Raw genomic sequence first — 17,811 nt, 5'->3', positions numbered from 1 at the left:
AACAAATAATAGTATGATTATTCAAAAAGATGTCTCTTGAAAAGAATGGGGTTGATAATAAATAAAAAAAACTATACTAAGATGATAACTTCGTGGCATTGTCCAAACTCGTTGAATAAGTTGTCTGTTAGGGTCGGCTTTCTCGGTCGCATGCAGAACGTTCTTTGGTTTTGGGTGTTACTCACATTTTATGTATGTAACAGTTTTATAGCTAAAGGTTTTTTTATTTTATGCATGTTACATAAAATGATACGTGTTTTTATTCTAAACGATCTACTTTTATGTATTTAGTTAATCTTACAACTGTAACTTTCCAAAAAAGAGACAAGCTCTTGGGCTTGGAGTGGCTTAAACTGTCAGTCATAGTTATTTAGTAATTACTAAGTTATATAATTTCAAATATATACGAAAAAAAAAATTAAGCGAAATAAAGAGAAAATCAGAAAATAATAATACAGTAATACTAATTATAACATAATGCTGTTTTTACTCGGGTTCGAAAAAAAACCTATTTCTCTACTGGACTTCGGAGCATTGAGTGATTGAGGAGTTGCTTGGTTTTCCTCTGGATGACTGTCGAGGAAGATCCACAGACAAGCCAGTACTGTCTCAGCTGTAGATCTTTTCAACTTATTGTTTATGTCAGTAACACCCAAGCTAATACAAACGCGTGAAAGAGGTCACTTGAGAAAAAATGAATGAAGAGTATCTATTTTAGTGATATTCCTGTAGACCACCTAAGGATTTGCTTTTCTGTTGTTTGATGTACCTAGGTATGTAAAAGTATTGAAGAGTAATATGTATCTAAAAAAAAATCAATTATGTATAAGGTTTTACAGTAAGAAAATAAAATTTTTCTTTGTTAACAAAAATGTTTGTAATTTTGTCACGAAGAATTCTTTTTAGTGTGAATTTCCAAACATTCAGCCTTTTTTAAGCTGTTGAAAGTTCTGGAGTGATATTTTTTTGTAATTTATCTAACACAATGGTCAGCGGTAAAGCAATATTAGAAAGTCTGGATATCTCAAGATAGTTTTTATGTTACAAATTATATAAAAAGCGACAGTTTGCTTTTTGTTTCTTTTTAAACAAATTATTCCCATGATTTTATCAATTATTTATATTTTGTAGTTTCAAGTTGTACAAAACTCACTTATGAAGAATTTAAATTAATTTGTGATAGACCGGGATTAAGACCTACGACCCGTGATCCAATAGTTTGCGATGTAAGAGCCACGGGACCACATCCCGGTCCTTCCACAATACGTATACTGTTGCAGTGTTTTATGAAACAAATAGTGTTGAAATAATTAGAAGTTGGCTTTTACGTAAAAAAATGGTACTGTCTTGAGAGTAGTAAAATAATATCAATAGTTTTATTAACATTTTGCAAGGTATCCAAAACACAACACTTTTGTTGGAATTAATTACTTTTTTTTTTTTTTAATATGCGTGACGCGTTTCGACTTGTAAGGACATTTTCAAACTAACTTAAATATTTAGAAAGTTTACTTATACGAACAAAAATTGAAAGTAGTTATGCAGAAAGCACCCTGTCCACAATTTAAAAAAGATGAGATATTTATGTTATCGGATGCAGGAAGGTCAATTCTATGTTCTGCTAAAAACAATCAGACCGCTTTCGTACAAAAAACTGTATTGATCACCTTCTGAAAATGGTGTCGATCACAAAAAAAGCATTTTTCAATTTGCAGAAAACACACACATCTCTAGTAAAATCATAGGGTTTTTTAAAAATCATTAAAACTGGTCAAATACATCATTAGATTCTTGTTTGTAATATAAAAAAAAACTTATGTATTCATTGTTTATCATTTGCTAACGTCAAAAACATTCAAACTATTGTTTAGATTTGATAATTCACTCATTTCACAAAAGTGCTATTATCCCAGTTTCATTTGTATATGGCTGGCTGCTTTCTGTATAACTACGTTCAATTGTAGAATAAAATCCAATTAAAGTGTTTTATTTTAGATACCAAATTTTAAAATGGAATTCCACCAATTATTTGCATATACAATAAATAGTTTTATTATTGGGCTCCTAAAATAAACTAAGCTTTTTATCATTTTTTGGGTGAATTCTTTGAGTAAAGTTTTTATTTTTTCCCAGACTGTCTTGTCTAAGTGATAGCACTTTTTCTGAAAAATATGTGAAAATAAATTCTCTACTAAAGACGAAACAAGTAAATTGAAAAAAACCTTATATGGAGCGAGCGCTTTTTTTCTCAAGATCATAGGTCAGATTCTCGGTAATTCATACAATAACAACATAATATGATTACTTTTTCAGCCTCCTGCTGTCTCAGATCCGCATCAGGGTGGGCGAGTACGACTTCTCGAACGTTCAAGAAGATTATCCCTTCATGGAAAGGGGCGCAGCGAGGAAGGTCATCCATCCAAAGTACAACTACTACACGTACGAGTATGATTTGGCGCTCCTGCGGCTGGAGTCCCCCGTTGCCTTCGCGCCCCACATCAGCCCCGTGTGTCTCCCCGCCAGCGACGATTTGCTTGTAGGGGAGAACGCAACTGTTACCGGGTGGGGACGCCTCTCTGAAGGAGGTTCTCTACCCTCGGTACTCCAAGAGGTACTTTCTCATGTTTGTGTTTGAAATACTAAAGTTTATTTTTCTCTTTAGAAAAAGCTTAATGCACAGTTGGTCTCGTTGTAATTTTAAAAATATAGTTTATTTTCATAAATAAATAAAACTTTATATTAAAATGGAGAGCGCACAGCTAACATTGAGATGCGCGATGTTGAATTTTCAAAGCTTTTTCAACAATAAAAATAGTTCGTGTTTGTGAAAAACCTTAAATTTAAGATATACGGGTACATTATATTAAAACTGGCATTTATGCATGAAAAAAACGTTTGTATGTAACAAAAAAAATTGTCAATTCAAATAATACGCAAAATATGTATTATATACTGGTTTTTTAGTACCAAAAATATGCAATAAGTATTGTAACATAACTCTAGCGTACCTAGCATTTTAAATTTATTGCCAAAAAAAAATTAAATTTAGCACACAATGTAACAAGAGCAAATTAAAGGAGTGGCTGCTCGATCAAAAGTTTCTATATTAATAATTATTAAACTAGCTTATATGCATATTTTTCATTTTTAATATATTTTCGTTCTTGTCTTCGAAAAAAAAGGTTTGTTTGTATCTGTATAACTAATCTCTCCGGCTGCTTATTATATCTTTAAAATCATTGTTTTAAAAATTTTAGTAATATAAAAGTTAGTATTGATATAAATCTTCATTACCACAGAAAGTGGCTTGGTGGAATTTTACTTACCGTAAAAAGTAATTTAAAAAAAATGAAATGTTAAGTGTCAAAATGTATACTAATGTAAATAAAAAAATTAAAACATATTTAACACAATGAAAAGATCTTAAGCCCTGTAAATGCTATTCATCTCATTCTTAATATTGTTTAACCTTATTTACTATTCAGGGAAAAATATTCAGTACCTCATTAAAACTTTAGCATATGAAGACAAATAGATTGTTTTAACTAAATTTAAGGTCGAATTGAATTCATTATTACATAGAATCACGCTCGTACAGCGCCCTCAAGATGTTATATTATATTATGAAAGTAGCACCACACGTGTTGTCCATAATTATAATTATAATATACACATTAGGACATTTACAATAATATTTTACTTTTACTTTTCTAGGTTCAAGTACCCATTGTTTCTAATGAGCGCTGCAAAAGCATGTTCCTTCGAGCTGGTCGGCACGAGTTTATTCCCGAGATCTTCCTCTGTGCTGGTAATGAGAGGGGAGGCCAGGACTCCTGCCAAGGAGACTCGGGTGGCCCTCTTCAGGTGCGAGGAGCAGACGGCCGTTACTTTCTTGCCGGCATCATCAGCTGGGGGATAGGATGTGCGGAAGCCAGCCTTCCGGGCGTTTGTACCAGAATATCCAAGTTTGTTCCCTGGATCCTGGAAACAGTGACGTGATAAATAAAAAAAAAGAGAAAATAATTGACAGTGATGAAAAAAACGGTATCTGTATCCCGCTGTAGTGTTTATGTACAGTTTTATTGACTTTTCTTATAAAGTCATCATCATTTTGTACTTATCATCAAGCACTACATTTGTACTCTATTTGGAGTATATCTTTATCATTTTTGATATATCAGTGCTTCAGGCTTTAGGTACCAAGCATGGTTGGCGAACGCCCCAACTACATGAAATATGGTGTATCACAAGGAAGGGTTTTGGGACCAGCATTGTTTTTGGTATACATGAACATTTTATACACTTACGAGGTGGTCTTATCTTCACTCAAATTCCTTTCAAAGGATCTTAAGAGCAGTCCATACTCGTCCAGAAGTCCGAGTCGGAAATACTCGCCCAGGGTTCAGGCTCTGTTTCACATACATAGTTATATTATCCACCTAAGCACATCATTATGAAGTACATGGTTCATATTTTACAAGTGATTTTTATTTCCTGGCTTTAATGTCTAAGTAATGTTGGAAAAAGAAGGGAATTTTGGGTGCGAACTCTTTATAAAAACATTCTCGCGTTTGCATAGTGAAGAGAAAACCACTGAAAACTCAATAAGAAAAGTCGGACATGAAAAGGTATCAACAAGCCATCCATTTGTGATGTTTGAAACATGCTCTATTATAACATGATGACCGTTTTATTGCAAACTTATTTAATAGGGCTCCAAAAAATGGAAAAATTATTGAGATAAGTCTCATCAATTAAAAATAAAATGTGCAAAACTAAAGAAAGATACTTTTATGCATGGTTAATAAAAAAACCTTTGGTATAAAAATGTGTTTACAAAAGAATAAGGAGCCGCAAATAATTCAAATAACTTTGTTATATTCTTCAAAAACGCTTTATAAATTTAGTTTGCGAATGTGTTACTGATGGCGTATAGAACGTGCTTGTGAGACAACATATGGATTTGACAGATATGTGCAGTTATCGAAAAAAGTTTGAAAATTGCAAGAATTTGGAAGCTCAATTTTAGGCGTAAAGACAAATGTAACAGTATGATTATTTAAATGACATATCAACTGGTCACATGTCCTGTAAATGTCTAGGTTTCTATGTTCGTCACGAAAAAAATTGGGCGCAAATTTTAAAAGCTCTTCAAATCCTTTAATCTAAGAACATATTGAATTAGACAGGTTTGTGATAATAACATTATAGAAAAACGATATTTGAACTTAAGCATGAAAAAAACTTTATTATGTCATTTGTAATAACCATATGCCTCAGACGAGTTCCTCGATATTTTGGTCACTTCGCAAGGAGAGAAGAAGATTGCCTGGAAAAACTTGTTGTGGTTAGTAGCGAAGATAAAAGAAAATGACGACGGAGGTCTCCTATGCGCTGGTCGGACCAGATAAAAACTGCAACAGGCACATCCATTGTGTTAGCTTTCATGTATCAAGTGCAGGACTGCAGTCTCGAGAACACGACATGGTGGTCACTATCCTCAGTCACGAGGTATCGACTAGGAAGAAGAGAATTATAATATAATTAAAAGACAGAAACTCGTACATTTTGTTGTCACTACAACTTAAAATGTAAATAATTAAGTGCACTGTATTTTCTGTAAACTGAAATGATACTTAATTTTCATTCACTATAATATAGATCTATAAATTGATTTAACCAAGTTGTTCAGTTGTTTGATTAAAGATTTAAAAAAAACGCTAAACTAAAAATATTTTGATTAAAAAATAACATTTTTGTTTATTTATTCACTTATTATTTGAAAGAAATCTTAAAATTATTTATCAAATATTAAAGTTTGTAACCAAAGCCTTTATTTTGAGTTTGATCACGATCTTTCGGTGATACTAATATTTTCAGGTGAATTGAGTTCGGTTCTTGGGTACACGAGAGATAATCTCCTAAATATTTGGGTTATCTTAACATTTCTTGCCTTTGATCCCAAAACCCGACACTAAGCATCGGCATTCCACGTGGTAATATTTTCTTAATCTAAAGTACTATGAAATTTAAGCGAAAGCATGTTTATCAATTTTTCAGTTTATTAGTAAAAAAAAAACAGGTTTAAATTTATAACGCAGATTTAGATAAAATGTTCTCGTCTATCTGATTCAGTTAAAAGAAAAATGCAGATATTTTGTAATTAATTGAAGTAAATAGTAATTTTTATAACGAATAAACGGAACTATCTTTATAAGTGATTATTTTGGATAGTAATTTATTATTATTTTTCTTATATAACATAAAAAAAACATAACGTATTGAAAAAAACCTGAAAAGCAGGCATTTAAATTAACATGAAAAAGTCAGAAAATCATTAATTTTAAAAATCAAGATTTAAATCAAAATATTTCTTAATTTGGTTTTTATTGCATAAATTCCTTAGTATTTTTACTATTGTAAATATTAATTTTTTACACTGCATATCTTTTGTAAATAGTTTTATAGTGGTATTATTAGTATAAATCGTATATTGCTTACCATGAAAATGTGTTTTTATGTACGTATTTTATCGAACTTAAAGTATTCAATGTAAAAAAAACTGTAGATAGTGAAGTATGCAAAGCAATTCTTTTATGTTTTTAGTAAGTAAATTAAACTATTATAATTATTATTTATTTGGTTGTATTTTTAATGTTGTAGTGTAATTGTGTAAAAAGTTTTTGATCAAAATCAGCGTAGATTTGATACGATGCACATAATAATGTTGATATTATTATTTTACTGTAAATAAATAAAAATAATTTGTATTTAACATCCCTTGTGGTAAATATATTTATTGAAATAATACTTTAATTCGACCGCTTCGCTGACTGTAAAATAAATAAGTGACCGTGTCTTTAACGGCGAAGCTTTGTGTTAAATAAATAAATAAATAAAGATTTTGTGTTTTATTTTCTCTTGTGTTAATAAATGCGAAAAATTAATTCAGAAATTTTTAGCTGGAATGTTGCTTCCTTTATTATATAAATTCTACCTACTCTAAAGTTGCGTCTTAAAATTGACACAAAGCCGATGAAACAAAAGATTTCGTCCCTCGGTGCACAAGTGCATTGTATCTACCAGAAATAACCCGCAAAGATGTAGCTAATGTGTTTTCGGTTACCAGGCAGACCCCTCGGACATCGGTAGTCGCTTCCATCTCGCAAGAGCGAACAATAATATAATATGTGAAAACAATGCTTTACTTTTTTTTTATGAACACTTAACTAACTTACTACTCTGCTTATGTATGTTTTTTATTTGAATCATTGTCATAAACTATCAAATTGTTTCAAACTTAATATTCAAATGTTATAAAATGGTTAAAGGATTCCAACGCTCCAATGCGATTCCAATGCGCTCTGTAGCAATATATGTTGTAGTCCAGTTCTTATTTGTAAAAGATTTTGAAAAAATAATCATAAAAACCAAAATAATTTTTATAAATAATGTATTCCGTCCATGCGCTCTGTAGTTGAAAGACATGATGTAATCTAGCTCCTATCTGTTATCTGTTAAACGAAAAACTTGAATCTCAACCATCAATGCGCTATGTAGGTGCAAGACCGGTTGGGATATAATTGTACAGCGCCCTTAAAGTGATTTTCACAAAAATGGCGATTTATAAATTATCCGCAATAATAGTAAAAAAAGTGTTAACTTTGCTAAGTATTTTACGAACTTCTTAAATTATGAAGTGAAATAAGAGAATTTACCTTGATCGAAGAATGTATATTTTGAAACTTTAGAAGAACGAGGGAAGGAGTTAGTAGAAAGACGAATTTTTTATCTATATATCTTAAAGGTTTTTGTTTGAAACAACTTTCCCAACAAGAAACTAGGAATAAAGTTTTGCTGGTTCATACTAGACTCCTTAACTGAGACAATAAATATACCTTGGTGCTGTAACAACTCGATCGTTTTTTGTAAAAAGGATATAAGGTGCATAAATACAAAAACAGGTGCCGTTTTTCCAAACATTTTAGAAACAACCATAAATTTTAAGAACTGCCGAAAACACGAGGGAGGGAAGATCATCGAGGAGGAGATTAAATTCAGGAAAATTCCTTTAAATTCTCAATGGAATGAAATCGTAATGCGATACTTAAAACGTTTTAGAACATGATCACCATCATCAAAACGTTATCGTACCCGGTGATACATAGGGCACGGTATTGTAAAACTAAATGCAGAGTATCTCGATTATCCGTTACAGGGAGGTGATTCAGGATTCGAAACCAGCCATCGAGTAGAAAAATATTCAGGCTTCTGGTTCAATTTTACAGACATATTTGTTTTCTTTACCCACCTGGGTACAGAGTAGTAAAACGAAGTAGTTATTTTATACTTTTACGTCTTTAAAATAAAAAATAAAAATTTTAGAGTAAAGATGTATTTTACTAAGTCAAAAAAATTAACAATGCAATTTAAAAAAAAAAATGAATGTCACTGATAATATTATGTTAAAAGTGAAATTATAAAATATTTTAAAGTAATATTTATATAAATAAAAAAAAACATCTTCAAACTTTTAAAAATTGAGTTGGCCGACGACAGATACATCCGTCACAATGTAATTTGATTAAGAAGGGTTGTATTGTTCCCAAAGCTAATCAAAATCTATTTCTCAAGTGTATTTCTAATTTGATAATATGACAAGGGCGTACTTTTATCGATACAAAAATTATGAAAAAATTAAACGAGCATTAAAATAAAAATACGCATAGAAATGCACTACAAAAATATGCGCAGTTATTTCTGGTGCATATTTCTAGGTTTGCGATATTTAAAATTTAGTTCAAGTACACAAAGTTAAAAATACAAATTAAAAATTCAGGTTTAGAAACTGAGCTTATAATTTGTTTATTTAGAGAAAAAAATCTTTTTATGCAGACATAATTTATCAACCTAGTTAAAAATTAATTAAATAATTCAATCGGACGAATCTCACCCGCATCAATAGAAGTTTTCAGTTCTTTAACTTCACAAACATCAAGAGATGGAAGAATTAAAGGAATGTATATTAGGGTGGGCCCATAATTTTTTTCTGAATTTTGAAATGAAAGGGGTCTAAAAAGTTGCCGTTTCGATTACTGGAATGCAAAAGATATAAAAAAATATATTCGAGACTACTTTTGGCCCTCAACCAGAGCTTGAAGTTTTCGAAAAAGTCGTTTCGTATTTAATTCAGAAAATCAGTCCAATTAAATTTTATAATGTGCATTAAACCTTATTGAATAAGCATCTAAGGGCATCAACGGAATCAGTTCCGCGGAGGGAAAACTTTTTGCATTTCGGTAGTTTTAAAACGTGTTCTAATTTGTAATGTGATTAAGTTATATCTTTACTAACAAAAAATAATTTTATCAATTTGGATAATTGACAAAATGTTCAGCCAGTGATAAACTTCAAGCCTCGGTTTAGAGCCAAAAGGAGTATGGAATATTTTGTTAAATATTTTTTATGTTCAATGTGATCCAAAATGCACCCATTTCACTTTGATGTCTAAAAAAATAAAAAAAACTTCATAAATCATCGGCCAACTCTAATGTATATGTTCAAATAAAGGCAGAATGGTGAATATTGCAGTGATTGAAGTAGCCGCTTAAACCAGCCAATGACAGGTCATAAGCCCTGTACATGCGCTAGACTTCTATATAACGCTATCTAAAATGTTTTTAATCTCTGTTGTAGTAATGTTAGCGTTATAAAAGTAGCATGGATGATTGGCCTCGAGAGGGGAGACTACACTTACGGAGAAATGGAGTCAATGTTAAAAATCTCAAGTCTACAAAAACGTAGAAATAACACTGACTCGATATTTATGTTTAATTTACTGAATGGCTTAATTGATGTACCATCGTTACTGGAACAAGTGGCATTCAATGTTTCAATCCGCCGGTTGCGAAATAATAATGTGCTGTTCCTCGGTCAACACAGCACAAACTATGGTTTGCATACACCAATGTCCCGATTGTGTCATATTGTAAACTCGAGACAGGATCTGGACTTTTTTGGTGTAAGTCTGTAAGGATTTAAAAAATCATTAAGATAGACCAGAACTTGTCTTAAGGTAGTAATTCTTATTTTTTTGTCCTAGTTTTAATTTTTGTATTATATTTTATTAGTGCCTGTATTTATTATAAGAAATTGTATTTACCATCGTTAGAACGGATTGCATAAGTCTGTCAAATAAACAAATAAATGACTTTAAATTAAAGCACTTCGTCTAATAGCACAAAAATTAAAGCACAACGTCTAATAGCACAAGAACTTAAGCACAATGTCTAATATCACAAAAATTAAAGCACTACGTCTAACAGCACAAAAATTCAAACACAACGTCTAATAGCACAATAATTCAAGCACAACGTCTAATAGCACAAAAATTAAGGCACGCCTATGCTACAAAGAGTTTCCGAAGAAGAAAATTGTCAGAACATATCAAAATGATCTCCCAACCCGTACTTTGATGCAGGTCATCCTTATAATATCTGGCATGTTCTCCGAGGAAACTCTTGTTAGACTTCATTTGTAGCCTTACTAAATTATTCCCTCTCTTTATTAAATTTTATATGATGAGAACATAAGACTAAGTTAACACCACTACGGGGAGTTATTATTTGTTACGTTAGCAGAAACAAAATAGAAAGCTCGGAATATGATACGAGTCATCGTTAGAAGCGATGAAAGCTGAGGGAAACAATGATCCGGGTGCGTGTAAAATAAATTCAGTTTAAGATAACATCCTTTTATCCAAACAATTTGTTTCCCTTAGGGTAGGAAAAATGCTAGAATTTCTATACAAAATATCGTCAAAAAAGACTTCAAGTAAATTGTAGCTGGTTTTAATGTAATATTTTCAATTTATAATATATTTTACCACCGCAAAATATTATATTATTAATACGTTGGTAAAATGCTAACAACGAATGCTCTTAATTTTTGGAAGTGTATATTATTCAAATAAAATGAAAGAGATCAGTTTGCATGTTTCAAATAATTAAATTAGAACGAGATATCATGCATTATTTTCACATCCAGAAGCCATACAAATGCGAGTCAGAACTCACACATTGATAGGGCAATTCGCTTGCTGAATATGGATTCTGCGGATAATATGGATCTATTTTTCTGTACATATCGATAGTTGAGCAGCTTTCTATCCATTTACTTTTAACTTGTTTTTGCAGTCTGCAATTACGTAATATGTTAAACAGCCCGTAAAGAAATGCAGATTTCAATTTCTTAAATAAATAATTACGGATTCATTGTTTTTTTTTCCATAAAAATTGCATTAAAAAGGGAAAGATGTTTATTATTTTGTGTAATCAAAAAATATAACAACAACAACAAACCATCACGCCGTTTCCCCGTAAGGATAGGCAGAGAGAATAGAACGCCACATAATTCAATTTTTGCATACAGATCTCGCTTCCTCATCATTTATACATCTTCTCATGCAAGCACGCCAATTATTCCTACTTTTAACAGGTCCATCTTCAAGTGTTTGTTGGATTTGGTCGGGTCATGTCTTTCTTTGTCTTCCTCTATTTCTGCATCTATCAAAATTTGCATTGTAAATATTATTATTCGTTCTTTCGCTGTCCATTCACTCTTCATGACCGAACCAGCGCAGAGCTCTTTTCTCGATTTTGTCGATAATGCTTACCTCAGCCTTACATAATGGACGGATTTCAACATTTGTGCATCTATCGTACATAGTTTCACCACCCATTTTTCTGAGAGATCGCATTTCGACAGCTTCCAGCCTACTTTCATCCCTGTTTATCCAAGTCCATACTTCGTTCCCATACACTGCACTCATCCTCTTTTTAATATATTTCTCAGTCATTCCATCCCTGTAAACATACTTCCCAGATACATAATTTCTTCTACCTGTTTTAGCATAAACCTAAATCACAGTGATTTCACATTTAGATATACTTTCGTTTCTTTCAAAAACCATCACATTAGATTTATCGACATTCATCAGCAAATTGCTTCCCTTGCATACATCGTTGACCTTTGTTACCCAGAATTGCAGTTCTTCTTTGTTGTTAGCAAGAATCACGGTATGATCAGCATACAAAAGACAATTGACATTTAAATCACCCATTTTCGCTCCCATTCTTTTAGTTCTTTCATGCAGTTATCGATAAACACGTTAAGAAGCTATGGTGACATCACACATCACTGCTTAACTCCTTTATGAATCATATAATATCTTTATAACTCAAGTACTAAACTCAAAATTAACACGCTGTACTTATGAACCTACTTATTTTTATGTAGTATTTTATCTTTATTTATCTTATGTATCTATAAAGCATATCTTCATTAATAAAATAGTGTGAAATAAAAATTTTCGTAATTATATTCCTAGAAATATGGATGCCATTTAAAAAAAATTGTAATCCCAAAATCGCGTCATGTATAAAAGTTTAAAAATGTATAAAGAGATGCCTGAATGTATGATAATATGCACACTAACTTAAGAAAAAACATAATTATTAACTTTAAAAGAAAAATTGTCTGTTATATACATAATTATTAAACCTACAAATAGAGTTGTTTTACCATAAAACGATTGAATTTTAATTTTCTGCGTTTCACGTAAAAGCCCTCTGGACGTATATTATAATTTAAAAAAAAATATTTTCAAACGAAAATGTTGAAAATATTGTCATTTTTAAAAATAAAAAAAAAACATATTATATATATTTATTCACATAAAAATAAGCGATAAAAAGTGCATCGGACACTTATATTTTATTTTATTTAATTTCTACTATGTAATATTTACTGTTTTATAATGTAGTTGAGAAAATCCGGTATGTTCTGCTCTGAAAAAACATGTTTAATTTGTGTCTCGTTATTTTGAATGATTTAATAAATAAAATAAAAATACGTGTTTGGGCAAAAAAGCGATTTCCGAATATTTTTCCACATTTAAATTTGGCAGGAAAAATAATTTTGTACGTTTAATGATATTTTACATTTGATTTGAAAAAACTGGTAGAGCTTGGTTGACCTCTTTGTACCACAATCGTGTGTTAAGAAAATCCCAATCTAACTAACAAATTTGAATTAAAAATACCTAAAATTCATCTTCTGCTAACATATCGTATTCAGTATTTTACGCCCAGGCTATACATTCTCAGAAAAATAATAAGGAGCCTACTAAATAAAAAGTAGTATATAGGTATGAGATAATTTTTTTTTTTTTTTACACGCCTCCACTCGTTTGCGAGTGCTTTGGCTCATAGAAAAAAAAGAAATTAAAAAAATATACGCTTCAGTCAACAACAAAAAATAGGTATAGGATTCAACAATATTTTTTCTGGGGCATGAGTTGCTTTGTCTCTGGATAAAAAATTTAAGCATGTTTTTTTTATCAATTGGATGTTTATTATTTCTTAAAAGTTTATTTATACTTTTAATAGAATGCGGGGTAAAATTAATAAAAAAAAGTAAGAAATATTGATCATGCCACTCGCCAGATAGCAGATGGACGCTCGAATTTTGCTGGTTCGCGAATTTGGCTTTGCTATGCATTACCTTCATTTACTTTGCTACTGAACCCCATTACAAATTAATGCAATAACCTACCTTGTACTGGGATTCTTCTAAGCCTAAATATTCGAACTTCTCTCTCGCGGCAGGTCCTATCAGATTATGTGATCAGATTGGCACTTGTCGGTTTATTGATTATTGATTCATACGATACGACGACTTAGTAGATTGTAATGACTTATTGATGGCCAAAACTTGTTGACGATCACGCTGAGAATATTAAAATCACATGTATATTCGGTGACCGTTCAGTTTTTATTAGGCTGGAGAGAAAAATATTGTACCAACAGTAGGATAATTACAACATTTTTAGTAGGTAGCAATAAATTTAACACAACAACCTTATAAACGAGCAATACACGATAAACATGTGGCGCAAACAAATATTCAAGAGATTTTTAAAATTTAAAATTCTTCTGCATTTATATAGTATAAAATTATCAACTATTCCAGTATTGTTTTTATGTTAAAAGTTTTAAGTTTTTACCGCACTGCTAATGATTTAATAATTTTAATAAATAATTCATGTCTATCTAAAAAATAACAATAATCAGTATTCTAGCTAGTACGTCTATTTTAGACTTGAGAAATGAATAAAGCAGGTTTAATTAACCGCTAATGAAGGAAATACAATACTTCAACTGTCACCAAACTATACAACTATATACGTTTATTTAATTTATTATTGTAGTACAGAGATGCTTGAACGAGATAATATTTCTTTTAGTAGCGTTAGCGTTTGTTGGGACCAAAAAAACATCATCATCCTTTCCCTTTATGCACTTGGCGGTACATAAGACACGAAATTGGCGTATCAATGGCAAAGTGTTTCGATATTTGATTTTGTTAAATCGTGGGCATACAAGAGAAATTAACCAAGTGACAACATCAATAATGTTCAGGGGAGCCATTTTAGTGTTTTTCTAGAGTTCAATTGCTTCTCAAAGATCAGATTTTTCAAGTAGGTGGTTGGTAATTTTACATTATATGTATGGTACTTTCAACTTTAATGTAGAGTATAAACATTTTTAAAAAACATTATCACTTTTAAGTGAAAAAAATATATTTAAAAACTGAGTCAATTTTACCTATAAAATTTGTCATGGAATTTGGCAGATTATCATTTTTGTTTTGGTCATTGAGCGAGGTAGTATTTTATTTTATAACTATAAATTATGCTTTTGGGATTTTTTATATCAATAATTCATTTTTTTATATTTATGAAGGTTAAATAAACACAGAAATACCAAATATTTGAAAAAGAACAAATAATTAAGAAGCGTTACGTAATAATCTAAAGCATATATTTGATTAAAGAAGTTTTTTATAAAAAAACCGTATCTGTCAAATAAAAAAGGTATACTAACTTAATAACTACTGAATACTTACTCTAACTAACACTTCATTGGTGACATCTCCCTACAAGTAAAATTAACTGTAAAACTGTTACTTGGTCAATTCTTTGGATCTTAAATTTACTAATAATAAAAGTGACTTTGTGTGTTGGTCAGTTTTACTTTTCAAAAATCTGAAAGCTTCTATCAAATGGTCAAATATTGTACAAATTAAATTCTTTTTAGAGTGTCGGATCGACTTTGCATTTTTACCATTCAAGCTTTATGCTAATACGATGTCAAAAAGTCAATAATTTCAATTTCGTCATTTTTGCAAACGGTCACTTTTACTTGTATAACCACGATATTATAAGTTGAAAAATGAGAGATAATCAGTCGTACATTTAAGATGCCAGCCCGGGGACTATGAAATATTGAAGAGACAAAAAAATAAAACCTATCAAAATGATTGAAATATTTTAAAACCGCGGATCTTCCTGGATTAGCGGAACCCCGCAGCCTCAGGTGTGAAGAAGAGGCAGCTTAGAATTAGAATTTTATGAAGTATCAGCAGCACGTGTTAAAACAAGGCCGAATTTGGAATATTTATATGAAAAATAAAGAAAAAACTTTTGAAAAAATATTTTGAGTTGGTATGTTAAGATCTTTGTCGACCCCTAAGAAGTTTATAAAGATTGTGTGCATGTTTTGCAAGTGTGTTAATTAAACGTAGTTATACAGAAAGCAGCCAGCCATAGAAAAGTAAAACTGGTATAATAGCATAATTCAATTAGATGAATCTTACCCGCATAAATAAAGATTTCAGCTCTTTAACTTCACGAACATCATTATATGAAATAATTGAAGGAATATAGATGTTCAAATATAGGCAGAATGATGAATGTTACACAGTGTGGAAAGTGGCCACTTAAACCAGCCATTGACAGGTCATAAGCCCTGTAGATGGCTAGACTTCTATATTACCTTCTCTTAAATGTTCTTCATCTCTGTTGTAATATGTTAATATAAACAGCTTCCCAGGGAGTTGAATCCAGTCCTTGTCTACAAAAATTTGGACAAACTCAAAATATTGTTGATATAATAGCACTTTTATGAAAAGAGTCAAAAATGAAATCTACAATGTTTGATTATGTCCAAATGCTTGCAGACTGGCTGGATTTCCTCTCTAGGGAGTTGTAAAAAAAATCAAAAATTTTCCCTCTCTGTTGAAATGAATTTAAAAATGAAATCTACACAACAGTTGGAATGTTTTTCACTTTGACAAATGATAAACAATGAATACATCAGGTTTTTTATATTACAAACAAGAGTTGAATTATGTAATTGACCAGTTCAAATGATTTGTAAGTACTTTAAGATTTTTCTAGTGCTTTGGGTGTTTTCTGCATATGAAGAAATGCCGTTTTTGTGATCGACACTATATTCAGAAGGTGATTATTACAGTAATATTTTGAGTTTGTCCAAATTTTTGTAGACGAGGACTGGATTCAACTCCCTGGGGAGCTGTTTATATTAACATATTACAACAGAGATGAAGAACATTTAAGAGAAGGTAATATGGAAGTCCAGGCATCTACAGGGCTTATGACCTGTCAATGGCTGGTTTAAGTGGCCACTTTACACACTGTGTAACATTCACCATTCTGCCTATATTTGAACATCTATATTCCTTCAGTTCTTTCATATGTTGATGTTTGTGAAGTTAAAGAGCTGAAACCTTTATTTATGCGGGTGAGATTCATCAAATTGATTTATTTCACCTACATACCAGGCAACGCCTGAAAATATTATTTTATAAATATATAATTTAACTTCACAAACATCAACAGATGAAAGAACTGAAGGAATATAGATGTTCAAATAAAGGCAGAATGGTGAATGTTACACAGTGTGTAAAGTGGCCACTTAAACCAGCCATTGACAGGTCATAAGCCCTGTAGATGCCTGGACTTCTATATTACCTTCTCTTTTATATTCTTCATCTCTGTTGTAATAGATTATTACAGTTTTTAGTATGAAAACGGTCCGGCTGCTTTAAGCAGAACATAGAATTAACCTTACTGCACCCGATAGCACCAATATCTAATTTTTTCAAAGTTGTGGACTGGCTGTTTTCTGCATAACAACGTTCAATTGATAACTTAACCAGCCTGTGTCAGACCAGACCAGAACAGCCATTAGGCATTTATCTTGTTTTCCGTTTAACCTTTTCAAATAAGTATTCCATCGCCACCCCAGTGCCGTTTAAGGAGCTGCATAGTTGATTTCAAGTTCATTTTTTCAACTAACACTGTATAATAACTAACAGACTTTTTCAGTCACAATATTTGTTTTATAAAATAAAAGTAAGGAATATGGTTTTATTATTCATAAATAAAATATTTATGGTGCAATAGTATTCGGTGAACATTTTCATAATTTTGACATCTGTAAGCATTATGTATATACGAAATGTTATCTGAACTTTTGTGAAATCGTATGCCAGGAACCCTGAAAGATGGCACTGTGCCATAGCAATTAGATTTTACCATTTTAAAAGCTTGTCGCTGCGACTTTCTTGTGTTTCCCTTGGCCCCTCCCCCTTCCCCAGGGCCACTGAGTAATGGAATGTGTGGATTCTCCAACGTTGGTTCGGGGTTTCATTCCTTAAATAAAAACCCCTTATATTTCGATAAAAAAATAGCAGAAAGTTTGAAGCACGTGGGTGTAATTTTTTTAGTAAACATAAGGTAAGTACGAGAACTTGAAATTTTCAAGTAAAAATAGAGGTAAGGGATGTACGTAAGCTTACATGTTGCTACTGTACTACTTTAGTTCATTTATTCTATTCATCTTAAGGTGTTTAAGAATTGAAGTTCTTGAAAAATTTGTATAATCT

The 17,811-nt window shown here is 31.3% G+C and overlaps 1 protein-coding gene across 1 annotated transcript in view; it reads left to right on the top strand.

Annotated features, from left to right (window-relative positions):
* Sb (serine proteinase stubble) overlaps positions 1–4,020 on the top strand; it is a 244,892-nt gene extending 240,872 nt beyond the window's left edge. The window contains exons 8-9 of the mRNA XM_088229870.1: positions 2,314–2,611; positions 3,715–4,020. Coding sequence (XP_088085996.1) covers positions 2,314–2,611; positions 3,715–3,999 — 583 coding nt within the window. The 3' untranslated portion in view covers positions 4,000–4,020. The remainder of the gene's footprint in view (positions 1–2,313; positions 2,612–3,714) is intronic.
* The last annotated feature ends 13,791 nt before the right edge of the window (positions 4,021–17,811 follow it).

This window comes from Micrasema longulum, unplaced genomic scaffold (genome assembly GCF_059751315.1).
Source record: "Micrasema longulum isolate JH-2025_06_02 unplaced genomic scaffold, ASM5975131v1 h1tg000720l, whole genome shotgun sequence".
NCBI classification, from domain to species: domain Eukaryota; kingdom Metazoa; phylum Arthropoda; class Insecta; order Trichoptera; family Brachycentridae; genus Micrasema; species Micrasema longulum.
The sequence above is the reverse complement of the archived record's forward strand: the minus strand, read 5'-3'. Positions and strand labels throughout refer to the sequence as shown.